The sequence below is a fragment of the Mytilus edulis genome, chromosome 3, assembly GCF_963676685.1.
Source record: "Mytilus edulis chromosome 3, xbMytEdul2.2, whole genome shotgun sequence".
In the NCBI taxonomy this organism is placed as follows: domain Eukaryota; kingdom Metazoa; phylum Mollusca; class Bivalvia; order Mytilida; family Mytilidae; genus Mytilus; species Mytilus edulis.
Window position 1 is genome coordinate 42,571,192 of NC_092346.1, and position 17,167 is coordinate 42,588,358.

Genomic DNA, 17,167 nt, shown 5'->3' on the forward strand with positions numbered 1-17,167 from the left:
TTGACTCTAATATTACTATTTTCTGCAAAAATGACAACAAATGCGGGTAAATTGAAAGTCAAAAACAATACATTTGTCATAATGAATACATGTTAACATTATCCATTTAAGGAAAATATTATATGAATCATTACTGCATTATAAATCTTTATATCTGTTCTACACAAAACTCTCACAGCGCCCATAAACATAAGTCTTAGACTTATAAGAGCTTGTCTTCAGGGAAAACGGTACTATTTATTCTGCCATAGGCGACAATATTAACATTTTCTAAATTTACAACTTTTTAAGATAAAAACTTGGATAAAACAGTTATATGTTGTGTTAGTACTTTATTATTGTGTTTTAAAAATTAAAGCCAAATAGTATCATGACCAACTTCCAACGGAGCTTGTTTATGTTATCCATGCCCACCGTCATTTTGCACCAAATTTATGAAATTTTGCAAGTCTTTTCAAATAATTCTCTAGAAAATATTTCAATAGGTTTCAAAATTTATGTTGTAAATATACACACTGCAGTTATTCATAGATAAATAAAAAATATATTGTACCCTTACATCCAATCACAGCGCTGCTAATTTGACTTCCTTCACCTGCCTTGGGTACACAAAAGGCCAACCTAATGCTGGGAAAATTAAATACTACCGTTTTCCCTATACTGTGACATAAAGATATAAAGAATTCTTATGACATTATGATTGCAATACTGGGCTATTGTGAAAACCTTGGCTATAATAAATACTTGTATGTTCCCAGTACTTAAAGAAACATAGATCATTTTATGTCCCCACCCCCACATGCTGGTTTGCCTCATTTTCTACTTCTTTCAGAAAAGCCTAAATAAACAACCTGTATCCAATCATATCTTATCTTATTCAAACAGAATGATAAATAGTTCCATTTAAACAGATAAAATGGACAGTTCCATTCAATTTGTATTCATTTTATCAAAAATTTACAACAAATGCACAAATTCAAGATTTTTCATACTAATCTCCATTCCATGCTTTAGTATATGCCATATTGTGGTTAAAAATTTCAGAGCTTGTTATAAAATCTACTATTCTGTCTTGAGATGATGAAAACAAAGATATTAGACACTTTAAACATTAAATATGCAAAATACTCAGCTGTAAAGTTGCATTTGTTGCCTGTATTAATCAATGAAAAAGCTGAATTATATCCCTTGGGAGTATTAATTTCCACCAAAAGTCCATTCAAACAGTAGGAAATGAAAAATTATTAATGTCTGATATAATAAAAGAAAGAAACTACAAAATGAAGCACTTTTGAAATATTTGCTGCATGAATTATCAAGAATGTGAACAATTCTTTACACAGGAGAGCATAAATTCTATGTAAATTTAGCCTCAAGTGGGCCTCTTTTTTTCTTAGATGAACAATTCTAACACTGAAAATGCTTCCAATGTGACCAAATATTGCCTAATTCCATAAACAGTACAAACTAAACCAGACAATTTCCCATTTTAATAGATAATGTTTACAGAAATACCCAAGTGATACATTTAGGGAATTACGCAGCAAAAAAGGCAAACATTTCAGTAAAAAATATTTGTCGCGACTTGAATTCTGGTGTTTCCAATTGAAAAAATCATTGCGAAAGGTGAAATCAAATACAAAAGAACTATAATATGGTGCATTTTACACAATATAGTTAGTATTGACATCCTAGAATAAAGTTTTATATCATTACCAATCAATTTGACCTATCGTGATGACTCAGCACTTTTCTCAACACAGTATTGTTCTCAGTGAAAAATTTCTATTCTTTGGGATAAAAATCAAATGTACTAATCAAAAGCTTCAAAATAGTATAAAAGAATTGAAGTCTTAGTGACTTTGATTTCCCTTGCTATCTTCAGTATAGGGAAAACGGTACTATTTATTCTGCCATAGGCGACAATATTAACATTTTCTAAATTTACAACTTTTTAAGATAAAAACTTGGATAAAACAGTTATATGTTGTGTTAGTACTTTATTATTGTGTTTTAAAAATTAAAGCCAAATAGTATCATGACCAACTTCCAACGGAGCTTGTTTATGTTATCCATGCCCACCGTCATTTTGCACCAAATTTATGAAATTTTGCAAGTCTTTTCAAATAATTCTCTAGAAAATATTTCAATAGGTTTCAAAATTTATGTTGTAAATATACACACTGCAGTTATTCATAGATAAATAAAAAATATATTGTACCCTTACATCCAATCACAGCGCTGCTAATTTGACTTCCTTCACCTGCCTTGGGTACACAAAAGGCCAACCTAATGCTGGGAAAATTAAATACTACCGTTTTCCCTTCAGCTGTTACCAACACAGGAGTTTGAAATCCTATCAATAAGGGGGTAAAAATATACCAAAGTCGACTATCACAGTAGAGCTTCTCTCGAATTTACCCCTCGACTTTGGTATATTTTTACCCCCTTATTGATAGGATTTCAAACTCCTGTGTTCCCAATCAGTTTTTGCAGTTCACGCCAAACTTCTTCTTCTTCCTTTATAGAACAGTCCATGTGGGAACAACAAATTATATGCGGGGAAGTGCCAAATAACTAAAGTGAATAGTAGTCCGAGATTAATCTGACGTCCAACAACTGTTTTGTCTGACAAGCTGGGGCCGTTCACATTGGACGACAGAGTAATCTCGGACTAAGTGAAAAGGTGCTTTTTAAAATATAGTCTGATATTACACTGTCCAGACAAGCTGGGGTCCAACAGAGTAATCTCGGACAACTTAAAACAATGTTTAAACAAGGTTGAACATCTATCCAAGCTGAACAACTTGCAAACCCCTTGTAAATGATTAAAGGGCTGTGCAGCTTCTAGTTGTTGTTGCAGTCCATTCCAGATTCTGATGGTGTCTGGGAAAAAATAGTATTGATATTATACTTGCATTGAGTTTTGGCAAAAGGAATAAGGACTCTTTATTTATGTCCTTGCCATGTTGATTTTACAGGCTGTAAATTTCTATATGGATGGTATGGCAATACTCTATAAAATTTTATAGATATCCAAAAGTTTTGAAAACCTTTGCAGTTTTACTCTCATATATCCTCGTATTATGGGTTTTTGTGCTATTACATGTAAGAACCAATTGTGACATGAGTGACGTCACAATTTCCATTGAAAAAGCATTTGTAGTACGAATTCATAAACATGTAACATACATTGTATCATATGGTCTGACCAAAAGTGAAACAGCTACCATGTTTGTAATTACTTTAAGTACAATGACAATAAGTTGAATAACTGATGTAATCTTTTATTATGATTATTTTTGTGACACACGTCTGACCAAAAATTAAATCATATTAGATTTATTCATTATGTTTAAGTTTGTAAAAGTGCATACAATACAGTCAACATTGTACAATATAGACAATATTTTATTAGCACAAACACATTTACATTAAATGGTTATGGCATACAAAATCAAGACAATAAACTGACAATAGTAATATTGATTATAATTATATTAGAGTGACAGTGATATTCACAGGGAAGGAAAAAAAGACTATAAATATCAACAGTTAACACATTATTAATGTTCATGAACAATCAAAAAAAGAACACAAACAAAAAATAGGTTGCATATTAAAAGAAATACAAGTTATACAGATGTTTTCAATATAAATACAAGTTGTACATGTTGTATATAAAAAAAGAAGATGTGGTATGATTGCCAATGAGACAACTATCCACAAAAGACCAAAATGACACAGACATTAACAACTATAGGTCACCGTACGGCCTTCAACAATGAGCAAACCCATACCGCATAGTCGGCTATAAATGGCCCCGATAAGACAATATAAAACAATTCAAACGAGAAAACTAACGGCCTTATTTATACAAAAAAAATGAACCAAAAACAAATATGTAACACATAAACAAACGACAACTACTGAATTACAGGCTCCTGACTTGGGACAGGCACATTCCTAGCATTTTCATTTTCATTGATAAAAATCTGCCTCTTTACAATATTGCTATAATATTTTAACTGTAAAGTGGTCTATTGCCACAAATTCAGCATGATAAGATGTGTGATGATTAGATATTTACTTCTTATCAGAGTTGTTAAGCTGGTCTACCTGATAACTGATTTAACTGTCCTCTGTTTTCCTTGTTAGTCTGTTTACTTATCTTTAGGGAAATTTGTCCCTCATCTAATTACACAATAATATAGGACCCCTGAAAAATCTGCTTTTGATTGTTTGCTGTGTCTTCAGAGTCATGCAGTATGTTTATTTAAACCTATAAAAAAAGAAGATCTGGCAAGATCGCCAATGAGATAACTCTTCACAAGAGACCAAAATGACACAGCAATTAACAACTATAGGTCACCGTACAGCCTTCAACAATGAGCAAAGCCCATACTGCATAGTCAGCTATAAAAGGCCCTGAAAAGACAATGTAAAACAATTCAAACAAGAAAACTAATGGCCTTATGTATGTACAAAAATGAACGAAAACAAAAATGTAACACATAAACTAATAACATGCTTGTTGTGAAGCTGAATGTAGAGATGAAAGCAGGCTGCCGAGGAAAATCAAATTACACAATTATTGCTGACTTGACCTGTCCCTATTGTCAAATTTGTGTAACTTTGTTGACCTTATCAGACATGTCAGATACTCTAAATATAGAAAAAAGTAGTTTGTTGATTATTTTTGAATCAATAAAGATATAATTGGTCCTCAATGCTCTTCAACTTCGTACTTTATTTGGCCTTTTAAACCTATTTTGTATTCGAGCGTCACTGATGAGTCTTTTGTAGACGAAATGCGTGTCTGGCGTATATACTAAATTTAGTCCTGGTATCTATGATGAGTTTATTTACAACCACTGGGTCGATGCCACTGCTGGTGGAGATTTATTTCTCCGAGGGTATCCGACTATCACAAGGCCAGGTGTCAGCACTTTTTGTGCTGACATGAATTTTATTGATATGGTTATATTTATAAATTTACTGTTTACAAATTTTTTAATTTTTTGAAATACTACAGCTTTTCTACCTCAGGCATAGATTACCTTAGCTGTATTTGGCAAACTTTTAGGAATTTTGGTCCTCAATGCTCTTCAACTTCGTACTTTATTTGGCCTTTTAAACTTTTTTGTTTTCGAGCGTCAGTGATGAGTCTTTTGTAGAGGAAACGTGCGTCTGGCGTATATACTTAATTTAGTCCTGGTATCTATGATGAGTTTTTTATATTCAGTAAGGCTTTTTCTCATCTGTCAAAACTGAACACTATTTTAACTATGACCTATGTACACACAGTAACCGTGTAATACAGATCACTAAAATATTTCAAATGAGATATTAGTAATTCATTATAAATAAATATGAAAAAATTTAGGAGACTTTTTTTTATAGTTATTAATAAATTATATAACAATGCTATTTAGTTCAGAATAATTTGATAAAAAGACTTTGTTTCAAAAAGTCGAAGTTAGTTTGTGTGTCATCTTAAATGCAGTAAAACAATCAATTGTATAACAATACCCCAAAAGTTGATGTAAGTGGAATCAGAAAACTTACTCTTAACTCTTCACTTAATGTTGTTTTCCGGTTCAGGTTCATCATGGTTTCTTTTCACCAGACTCAATTATTCTTTTTTTTTCTAGGAAACACAGCTGCATTTGTTTAGCATCCCTTTTACATAATTTTTTCTACACTTATGTTTTTTTGAAGAAATAAATTCAATGTAGCTTCCTTCCAAAAGTTGGCAAGTTTAGTAACAAATACGTACAAAAGTAAAATATCATATTATGGAAATAGGTCAGATACAATATTTTAATAACTTTCATTTAATTTTTTGTTATGAATTTTTATCCGTATGAATCAACATCTCTGAAGAAGTTGACCACTTAAACATGTTAAAGACTTAGAGGAACAGTTGAATATTTTCTTAAATTCTTACTCAAAGCAAAGTATTTCATTTTATTTTTAGAAACAGAAGAGCCAGATCTTATGAGCTTTGAGAAGTTGGACAGAGCATCACCCGATCTTTGGCCAGAACAAAGTAAGTTTTTAGCACTATAAAAATAGCCAACTGGAACAACTGGTTGCATTGACATTCATCAGAAAGTACTCTTAAACTGCAATTGTGCAACAGATGTTGAATTTTTTTTAGCAGCAACATGGTATATCTGAACAAGTTTTTAGAAGAATGACAATTTTATATTATTAAAGATATAGAATATTAATAGATTTTTCTCTTTTCTCCTTTTTTATATTGATTAGGCCATTGGTTTTCCAGTTTGAATGGTTTTACACTAATCATTTTGGGGATCTTTTATAGCTTGCTGTTTGGTGAGAGCCAAGACTCTGTGTTGAAGGTCCTACTTTCACCTATGATGGGTGTTGTTGTCTTTGTTATCGTTTTATTTCACCTATAATTGTTTAACCATACAAATTGTGACTTGGCTAGAGAGTTGTCTTATTGGCATTCATACAACATCTTCTTATATTTATGGAAATATGAAATGCTTGATTTTTATTCTTTCAGTTCCTGGTGTATCAGAATTTGCAGCTGCTAAAAGTGTAAGTAATTACAGTGTTGGTAAAACATTTTCACTGTATATGTGTACATGTATATGAGTGAATTATATACAAAATGCAAAAGAGGCCAGATTAATTTGATTGTTCTGTGTTATAATCCCATCTATGATAGTACTGTAGGGGATTGGGTTCTTCATTTCTATTTTTCAATGTTAAAGCTATTGGGTGTAATACCACCATTGATTTTTCCCTATTAGTCTTTGTTAAATTGGCACTTTTAAAAAAATCGTACAGTATTTACCTTTATTTCAACCAAAGAAATACTTTGCATGTGTAAAGTTCAATCCTTTCCAGTGATACAGTGAAAATTTCACACTACATTTCATTGCATATAAGAAAGTAACCACCGCCGAGGGTAGACAACCCAATTTTTACACTGTTATTTACTGGTTACCTGCTTTGGTAACTATGTAACCTTAACGTTCCAAAATATTTTATAAGACCATCAAATAAAAAAAGAATGATGCTTTCAGACACTCAACATACATATTTACGACTCAGAAAAATTTAAGTGCATTGAAATGCAGGGTTAATTTTCTACAACTGTCAAATTCAAGGGAATATTTTTTTAGGCCTACTTTCATATGCAACCGGATGTGACGTACCATGATTTGGTGGTATTACACCTAAAGAACACCTAAATGTCAAATAAACCTAATTCAATTTTTTCCCCTCCAATTGCAAGTTATTTCAAGCATAACTGTCAAGTTTTGTCTCAGTCAGAACTATAGTTTCAGAGAAAATCACTATAATGTAAGGCCATATCCTACGGCAATTTCAGTCCAATTTCTTCGAAAAATCCTAATTTCAGTGTATCATTATAAAATGCAGTGTTGACTAATATCTGATCATAAACTCATGATATATGCATTCAAACAATTAAATAGAATACAAAAGACAACTTTAAGATGATAAACAATTTTGTTGCACCTTTTAGAGTTCATTTGAAGGTCTGTTTTGGTCCATTTTTCCTCCTTCCTTCCTTTTTCATCAAAACTTGATATCTTTTGTCTAAAAAATAAAACAAATGTGATTATTTTCCCACAAAAATGAAATAAATGTAATGTTAAATCAATAATTAAAGTGTTTTAGCTGAAAGAACTGTCTCTATAAATGTTAACAGTCTACACGAAAGTTTCTATAAGCCCTTATGTGTAACTTGAGTTTTTGGTCTGTTCCCCTAGTGTGAGAAATAATGGTTCCCTTTCAGTCAATCATTTATTGCTACTGGTATCAAAGTCTTTTTATTTACTCATAACAGTATATTTCTAATAGATTTACACAAAAAGTCCACTTTCTTGTATTTTACATTAGAAAATGGGGAGAAAGAGTAATAAAAAAATACCTCAAAATGTTTTTAAAAAGGGTTATGTCCCTTGGAATGCTGGTACAAAAAATAATTGGTAAGAATTATAAAGTTTAAGTATGTGAGACTGGATTCTGATGTGTATAAATCCAGGACAAATGAGTGTTTAGATGAGTTATTGTCTGTGCAAAATGTAGACGGCACAATGGCAAATTGTAAACTTTTGCGGCCAAAACAAAAAAAAACATGATGATAGTTGATACATACTTTAATGCTGAAGTGTCATCTGCAGACCAATTCACACATAAGAGTTTTCAACAGAATGCTCTTCAGAACATGGTTAACACTGAAATAAAAAATTCACATGTTGTACAGTAATCTAAATACAGCTTCGTCTGTCCACCCATTTGACTAAGAAAACACCCGTAAACCCCCATTTCAATGCAATTTTACCTCAAACGTACTTTCTGTGTCTAAATCCATTTCGAATAGTCCATGTTTACAATGTATGAACTGGTTTATTAATAACTTTTAAAAATGAAAGTACAATAGGGTCACGAGTGCACATTTAGTTTCCCTAAATAGGTGTAATACCACCATTGATTTTTCCCTATTAGTCTTTGTTAAATTGGCACTTTTAAAAAAATCGTACAGTATTTACCTTTATTTCAACCAAAGAAATACTTTGCATGTGTAAAGTTCAATCCTTTCCAGTGATACAGTGAAAATTTCACACTACATTTCATTGCATATAAGAAAGTAACCACCGCCGAGGGTAGACAACCCAATTTTTACACTGTTATTTACTGGTTACCTGCTTTGGTAACTATGTAACCTTAACGTTCCAAAATATTTTATAAGACCATCAAATAAAAAAAGAATGATGCTTTCAGACACTCAACATACATATTTACGACTCAGAAAAATTTAAGTGCATTGAAATGCAGGGTTAATTTTCTACAACTGTCAAATTCAAGGGAATATTTTTTTAGGCCTACTTTCGTATGCAACCGGATGTGACGTACCATGATTTGGTGGTATTACACCTAACTATTAATCATTTTATTTTAAAAAGAAGAAAAAAAAAGAAAAAGAAAATGTGGTATTATTGCAATGAGAAAACTCTCCACCAGAATGCAGGATGGAAATGGGGAATGTGTCAAGGAGACAACAACCTAACAAAAGATCAAAAACAGTCATTTATATAAAAAAAAACTATAATATACATGTATGATTAAGAAATAATTCGTACATGTAGTCATGTCTGATTTTTAATTATCATAATAATTTTTTCAAGAACTAATGAAAAACTTATCAGTGAAGGCGAATAAATGTCAATGATGTTCATGGAACAAATATTATCACCCCAATATAATTTAATTCGATATCTTGGACTAGACTATTACATGTATTGGGATGAACCATTTTAGACTTGGTAAGTCAAATGGTACATGCACTTTTCCTAACCAGATTTACCTGCTCTATAATAGACTCTACTGCTAATGGAATAAACCAAAATTTGAGCTTTATTTACTTATACTTAGACTAACCCAACTGAAATGGCTTAAAAGGAAATCCTGAATTGCACTGATGATGAGTTCTGAACAAACATTTGGCTATTAATAATTGAGATGATTTAAGTTCAAATGTGTAAACATTGTGAACATGTTCTTAACTTTTATTTGAAAAGAAGTCAGTATTTCATATTAGTTGATCACAAGCAGTATTCACATTTGAACACTTTTCTGAATTTAAAACTAACCTGTATTACCATTATTGGAATAAAATTGCTTATGATTAAACTCATTAAAGTGATTTGATAATCTTGTACACTAAATTTTAACTGATTATCTATCATCACTCATTGGGTGATAAGTATAAAGGGGATTTGTTTACCTGTTCAAAAAAATTGGACTGGACTAACATGAAATTTGGGATAAACCACTCTCTGACAGAAAAAAAAATACCTTTTTTGAAATGGACTGTGCTGTTTATAGCTGATTTACCCATACCAAAATGTCAGTGGGAAGAAACCAAATGTCCAGTCAAATTTGCTTCTACAATTATCAAATATTTTTTTAACATTATGTATAAAACCTGAATGGTAACATTAATGTCAACAGTATGAAAGTGCATGCTTTTGATGAAGGGTTGAAATGGATTGATATTTACACCCAGTGTCAAATTAAATGCGTATTTGATATATGTTAATGTGATGAATATGAACCATGCTTTGTACTAGACTGAAGTGCTTAGCTAGATTTTTTTTAATGTGTATTTCACAATGTTACAGTCAGCATGAAGACAAGTCCTCATAGACACATTATTCTGATACAGAGCCGACCAGTCTTTTACTGTACTTCTGAATACTATAATGTGCTTAGGGCAGCATCATAAAAAGTGTCATGTAAACCAACCATCAAAACATTGCTGGTACTAAGAGCCTTATAACCTTCTTGATTTAAAAGTCATTGAAGGTGACCTTTGAACATGAAACAAATGCTTTCACAGGACTACAAGTTGCAGAAGATAAACATTAAGGGCATACGATACAGTTTTGATCCTACGAGGTCGAAATTTTGTATATTTGCTCAAAATTCGGATTTGTGGCCGTATCTTATCTTTCGAAAGAAAGCCATAACTTTTTTTGTTTTTAAAGATAAACACAAATTGTTTTTTGTAAAATAATTTGTAATTTCCGTATTTTATAAGTATCTTAAAAATTTATGCATTTTTATTCAGAAATAATACATATTTATCAAATGGTCATGAATTGAGAAAAAAACGTCAATTTTTGCTGTATATTTATCAAAATTTTAAAAAATGCACTATTTACAGTTTTATAAAATTTGGTCCACATAATCTTCCTGCAAAATGAAACAAAATGTCATTTTAAAAAATAGGGGTCCATGCACTCGTTTTCAAATTAAATCAGTTTGAATGATAAAAATCAGTCGAAAAATGCATCTTTTCCCGATATGTCACAGTTTGACGTTGCGAAAATAACATTTTACGTTAGCAACGTCATTACCTCCCCTGTAACTGTATCGTATGCCCTTAAGTCAGTCTTAACAGTTGTATAAAGTTATATTGAATATATTGTAGCCTTTATCAGGAACAAGCACGCCATCTAAATGGATGACAGAGTTAGAGAATGAAGATATTGGTCTTTTACAAGGTTGGTTTAGCCATCATATGAATATAGCTCTAGTAGACATACCAATCTGACACTATGATATAGATTCATTTTTAAACTGAAGAAATGTCTTTCATATAATTGTACATTATATTACTTTTTTCATTGTCTGAGGATGTATGGCTTTGATGCATAACTATTTTTATAGCTACTATATAGCTACCTATTGAAGATTGAAACAACAATTATATGTTAGAAACAAACATTCCATATAAATGAAAATTTTAATCCGTTAAGAACTCAACAGACATGTATTGTTTAATAAATCATTTTCATATGACCATCTTTTTACTCCAGAGTTTTATAATTTTTCTGCAGATTAGATACTCTGTTGTTAGACATCCTGGTACTCAGTCAAGTAAAATCAAGCTTAAAATCTGCAAAGTCGGTTATATGAAAATAGTCTATTGAATAAAGATGGTATAGTGTTTGTTCTGTCTGTCTCCATGGAATTTTTCATGTAAATACTTAAAAGTATATAATTATAGCAAGTTATTAAAAACTATTTCTCAGCTGATCCTACTTAGTTTTTCATTGTAGAATTTGGAAGCTTAACTACCTCTCAGTTGATGGAGAAAATTCGAGGTTTACAAAACTTGGCATATCAACTTGGACTAGATGAAGGTATTTAGTATGGGATTTTTGTAATAATATTGTACCTTCATTATGTAGAAGACAGTCTACTGAACTTATCAAACATGTTTTATGGTGATGATATTTGCCTATCAAAGTGCACATCTTAATTGTATAAATAGATGTGCACTTTATAATGTTTATTGAATTTTATACTTCACCATTCCATATAGTATTACCGAATCTGTCGTGATGAAATCCAACAGTTGTCCCATTATTTTTGTAAAATGTGTAACAGGTCAAGAACTCTAGATTTCCTGATGTCAGAACATATTTGCATAGTAATTTCCAAAACACAAGGCCAATTGCTACAATGCATTGTCGGCTACAACGAGTTTACTATCACTTGAAAATATGTGGAATTAGTTGGAAAACTAATATAGTGTCTGGGAATCTCATAATAAATCTTTTTGCTCTGCGAATATTTTTTTTGCAAAATATATAACATAATCCTCAATTTAAAATTGAGAATGGAAATGGGGAATGTGTCAAAGAGACAACAACCCGACCAAATAAAAAACAACAGCAGAAGGTCACCAACAGGTCTTCAATGTAGCGAGAAATTCCCGCACCCGGAGGCGTCCTTCAGCTGGCCCCTAAACAAATATATACTAGTCCAGTGATAATGAACGCCATACTAATTTCCAAATTGTACACAAGAAACTAAAATTAAAATAATACAAGACTAACAAAGGCCAGAGGCTCCTGACTTGGGACAGGCGCAAAAATGCGGCGGGGTTAAACATGTTTGTGAGATCTCAACCCTCCCCCTATACCTCTAACCAATGTAGTAAAGTAAACGCATAACAATACGCACATTAAAATTCAGTTCAAGAGAAATCCGAGTCTGATGTCAGAAGATGTAACCAAAGAAAATAAACAAAATGACAATAATACATAAATAACAACAGACTACTAGCAGTTAACTGACATGCCAGCTCCAGACTTCAATTAAACTGACTGAAAGATTATGATTTCATCATATGAACATCAGGCACAATCCTTCCCATTAGGGGTTTAGTATCATACCATCATAACATATATGAGAAGAACATAACCCGTGTCATGCCAACAACTGTTTTTGGGGAAAGACGGCTTCAAGCCGTCAATCCCCTATGGGGTTGACCAGAGTGACATTCCCTCACATCATTCATTTTGTTTTTATAGTGTGGAAAACCCCCCAACAAATCTTACTTAGATTGAAGAGATGGAGACCCAGAAATGAATAGTTTGACTTTAAACACTTTTTTACACATTTCCCTTCTGTTTCTAACGAAATTATCGTATCTTGAGCTCTCCTTTACACTATTTACGTTTCTTTTACCATCCGGAAAAATCAGTATGACGAGATATTCTAAATATATCCAACCTACATTGTATTTTATAGTGACGTCATTCTTGGAATGCCACCAGAAGCAGGGATATCCTTCATTGGTTATTTAAATCATTCCAAGAGATCGTGCACTAATTACAAATTGGTATTTGCTAAATCTAAACATAATATTGTTTGCTGTAGATGATTCAAACATCAACATGCAATACATTAATTTGTAGGTCAGCAACTTTCAAAGTAAACAAAGATCGTGGGGTTACATGAGATAGGGGAGTGAAACGATTTTATTGATTTTTTTCTGTAAAAATTTTGTTTTGTGTATCTTCCTCCAATTCAGGAGCACCTCAACTGATGAGTAATTATCCACTAAAATAAAAGTTGTATTTAAACACTTAAAATGTGACAAGATTAGTAGTCTTCCATTAAAACTTATTTTTTATGTACCAACATAATCATTGTAACGGTAAAAAAAAAAAAATTAAAAATGTTGCATTTTGTAGTTTCAACCTATTTATTCATGAAATTTACAAATATTTCAAATTTAGGATTTGGAAACAAGCTTCACACAGTTTACGTCAATCATATTGTTTTTTATTAGTACCTGTTTCCCTGTGATGAGAGTTGTAACTGGGAACTTTATCAATTGAAAGTTAAAACTGAATAGAAATTTCAGTCCACACTTTCTTAAGAAAAAAATTAAAAATCCAAGAGTACTGTCACAAAAAATGGAAAATGGCCCTAGCCTGCAGTTCAGTGGTAAACAATCAAGATTTCAAAAAATATTGTAGTTATTGTGAAATGACAGAATTCAGTTGAATTTTAGATAATTAACTATCAACTTTAATCAAATGTTTAGATTTAGAAGATGCAGATCTCTTCCATCATTTGTCCATTGGTCCAAATTGAATCCTAAACTAAGGAAATGAAATTACATAAACAACAATTGATTTCAATATTGTCAACCTTTCTGCATGTTCTAGCTGTTCTCTTTTATCATTCTTTTTATGAAAACTATCAAAAGATACCCCCCCTTTCCAAAAAAAATTAATTAAATAGAAACAAGGACCGTCTTTCCCCTCAGAGCTATTCAGCTCTTTGATTAGAATAAATGTGTTTAGTTCCGATGCAAAGACCTTATCAGTGACTCAATATTAACGCCAAAATATGCAATCTTTAATGACTTGACAACAGTATCGTAATTATATCCCTTCTTAATAAGTCTATTCAAAGGTTTTGTAAGTTTCTGAGGTGAATACTGACACCTTTGTGCTTTATAAAGAATATTACCATAAAAAATTGGATGTGAAATACCTGAACGTATTAGAAGTCTGCATGTTGAGCTATATTTAAGAATGATGTCTTTATACCGATGATAAAATTTAGTAAATGTTTTGACTAGTTTGTGATATCCAAAACCCTGGTGTAATAATTTTTCAGTTATACATAAATTTCTCTTGTTAAAATCGAAAACATTGTTACATACACGAGCGAATCGCATGCTCAGATTAACAAAGTGTTGTTTACTGGCTTCACAATTCGACTTTCTTTTTTCACCTTGTAAAAGTAGTTGAACAGGTTTTTTTCCATTGTTATGCATTGTATCTGAGCAATAATTTTACAGCCTGAAACAGGGAATTTTCAGATGAAGTGACCACTGTCCAGTATGAACATTTGTTGAGCTCTTTTTTATCAGGACCAGAACTAAAAGAAAGAATATCATAATATTTAGTATGTTACAAATAAGTGTTATAAAAGTAGGGACGGTAAATAACTTTACATATTTTGTATAGTTTCATCCATTGGTCAGCAACAGACGGACTTCAATGATCATTGCTAATTTTATCCCAAAATAAACCTCAGAGGTATTTTTATCGTTGGGCTGCTGTCCTATTGACGTATGTGCAATATCTCCAATCATTTAAATCGTCTGGATTATAGTGGATGTCATATTATCTATAAAGGTTTTCTAAAATGTGCTTTGTATATAAAGAAATAAGAAGTTGAGGTATGAGTGACTAATGAGACATCTTTCCAATCAAGACACAATATAGTAAAGTAAACAATCATAGGTTCAATCCTTAAAAGTAACCTATAAACGGACCAAAAATTACTAGTGTAAAAGAATTTTTTAAAAAACCCAACGGCCTAATGAATTTACAAAAGTAGAAGAAAAATTATCCAATAAATAAAAGAAATATACTAGTACCAGTAATAGGTTTATACCCAACGGTGCAATTACATGTGCGAGGACATAAATATGCTAATTCATGCATATCCATATAAGGTAGTGTTCCTGACCTGTGTAAAGATACAAAGAAAAATGGTGTTCTTGTTTTTGTCACATGAAATGTTTCGCATGTCAAATGAAAATATTCGTTTAAATGTGGTGATTTACAATTTAATTATCTCCCCCTGAGTTAGGCATATTTAAAACAAGTTTTCCCAATAGTTTTTGTCTTGTTTGTAAATGTTAAATATTTTCATGAGACACAAAGAAAAATGGTGTTCTTGTTTTTGTTTTCTTAGGTTTCATCAAAAGTGAAAATATTGGTTTATCTGTACTGATTTACAGTTTAATTATCTCCCCCTGAATTAGACATATTTTGCACATTTTATCATTCTTAGCCAAATATATGATTTTACGATTGTTCCAAACTATCTCTTTAAAATAAGATGTGTTAAGCAGTTTTGATTCTGACAAACCCTTAATTCTCACATTTGTTATATCATTTTTTTAAAAAGCAACATATTGGTGTCAGACTGATAATATTTAAGATGGCTAACCATATACTTTTTTCCTGTGTTGATCTTACTAAAAAGTAAATTTTCTCATTTAAGAATACCTTTCCCAGGTATACCATATAGTCTTTACTTGAAATCTGTTCCTGTACATTGAAGAATATTTGGAAAACAATTATTTTTTTAATCATGAAAGGGCACAATAAATGATTTTAAAAATCTCATATTTTATGTTTGTATGTACATGTAAATAGTATGTCAGCAACTGTATTAATTAATCATTTTAAATATGTTGGCCATCACACATTTTTTATGGTGGAAGTTTAGAATGATAAAGGAAACATCAGTAAGTTAAACATTTAATTTATAAAATATCATATTAAACATGACAAAATTAAACATATATTTCTTTAGACAAACATCAAATAAATGACCAATCTGAAAACCAACTTCTAAAATTAAATCTCTAATCATAAATAATAATTGTCACATTCTGCATTGTTTTTAACTTTACTGAGCTTTTCTTTTTTTGTCCCCTACTGACAAAGTCTAGGAGATAAAAGGTTTGCACTCTGACTATCTGTCCATAAGTTTGTATATATGAAAAAGAAGATGTGGTATGATTGCCAATGAGACAACTCTCCACAAGAGACCAAATGACACAGAAATTAACAACTATAGGTCACAATGCGGCCTTCAACAATGAGCAAAGCCCATACTGCATTGTCGGCTAAAAAAGTTGACTGTTTTGACCTGTAAGATTTACACATTTTTTTCTGTAATGCTCAAGCTATTGATAATATATTTGGTATGTATTCATGTTAATTTTAGAAGTTAACAACTTCATGCTTTGTTCTGGTCGAGAGATCTTTGCTTTTAAAAGTTATGAATCTTAATACAAAATTATTTTTAAAAAGGTATTGGGTAAAGATGTGTAGTGTCCAACCATTAGAAGCTATGGATCAATTTTGAGTTTTGGTCCAGGTGCATTATTTTGCAGGTGTTATACTGGTAATCTTTTCTTTTCTTTAAACTTATATTGTGTTCAAATAATTTCATAATATTGTTACTATTTAATTTTATACTTTCAGCCAGAGAAATGACAAGAGGGAAGTTCCTGAATATATTACAGAAGAATAAGAAATCCTGATTAAATTATTGACTTTATGTGTATTGACTAAAATTTCTACTGATCATTGTAACCATTTATTTTGCAATAAAACATAGAAGACTTTTAAAATGGCTAAGCCTGTTATTTTGTATTTGTTGCATCCATTATAAGCATGCATCATTTAGGAGTAAAATCAAAGACTGGCTGGTTTGGGGTCAAAATGAATTTTGAATTCATATACAAAGAAAGCCTCCATGA

General features: G+C 31.3%; 1 protein-coding gene and 1 long non-coding RNA gene across 2 annotated transcripts; one reads left to right on the top strand and one right to left on the bottom strand.

The window, feature by feature from the left end:
- LOC139516546 (protein lin-52 homolog) lies at positions 1–17,038 on the top strand. Its single transcript, XM_071306716.1, has 6 exons — positions 1–46; positions 5,981–6,052; positions 6,539–6,573; positions 11,003–11,075; positions 11,634–11,717; positions 16,890–17,038. Exons 1-6 carry the CDS (start codon positions 31–33, stop codon positions 16,946–16,948), a joined length of 339 nt encoding a protein of 112 aa, XP_071162817.1. The 5' UTR covers positions 1–30; the 3' UTR covers positions 16,949–17,038.
- LOC139514865 (uncharacterized) lies at positions 7,522–8,937 on the bottom strand. Its single transcript, XR_011662733.1, has 3 exons — positions 8,559–8,937; positions 8,165–8,243; positions 7,522–7,602 (listed from the first exon to the last, which is right to left on the bottom strand). It is a non-coding gene; the product is annotated as an uncharacterized lncRNA (long non-coding RNA).
- Positions 17,039–17,167: the final 129 nt, after the last annotated feature.

What these genes read in the sequence shown, in the direction of transcription:
- LOC139516546 (XM_071306716.1), top strand. An exon ending in AATTTGCAGCTGCTAAAAGT is followed by an intron (nt 6,574 to 11,002) that starts GTAAGTAATTAC and finishes AATATATTGTAG; the next exon opens with CCTTTATCAGGAACAAGCAC. An exon ending in TCAACTTGGACTAGATGAAG is followed by an intron (nt 11,718 to 16,889) that starts GTATTTAGTATG and finishes TTATACTTTCAG; the next exon opens with CCAGAGAAATGACAAGAGGG.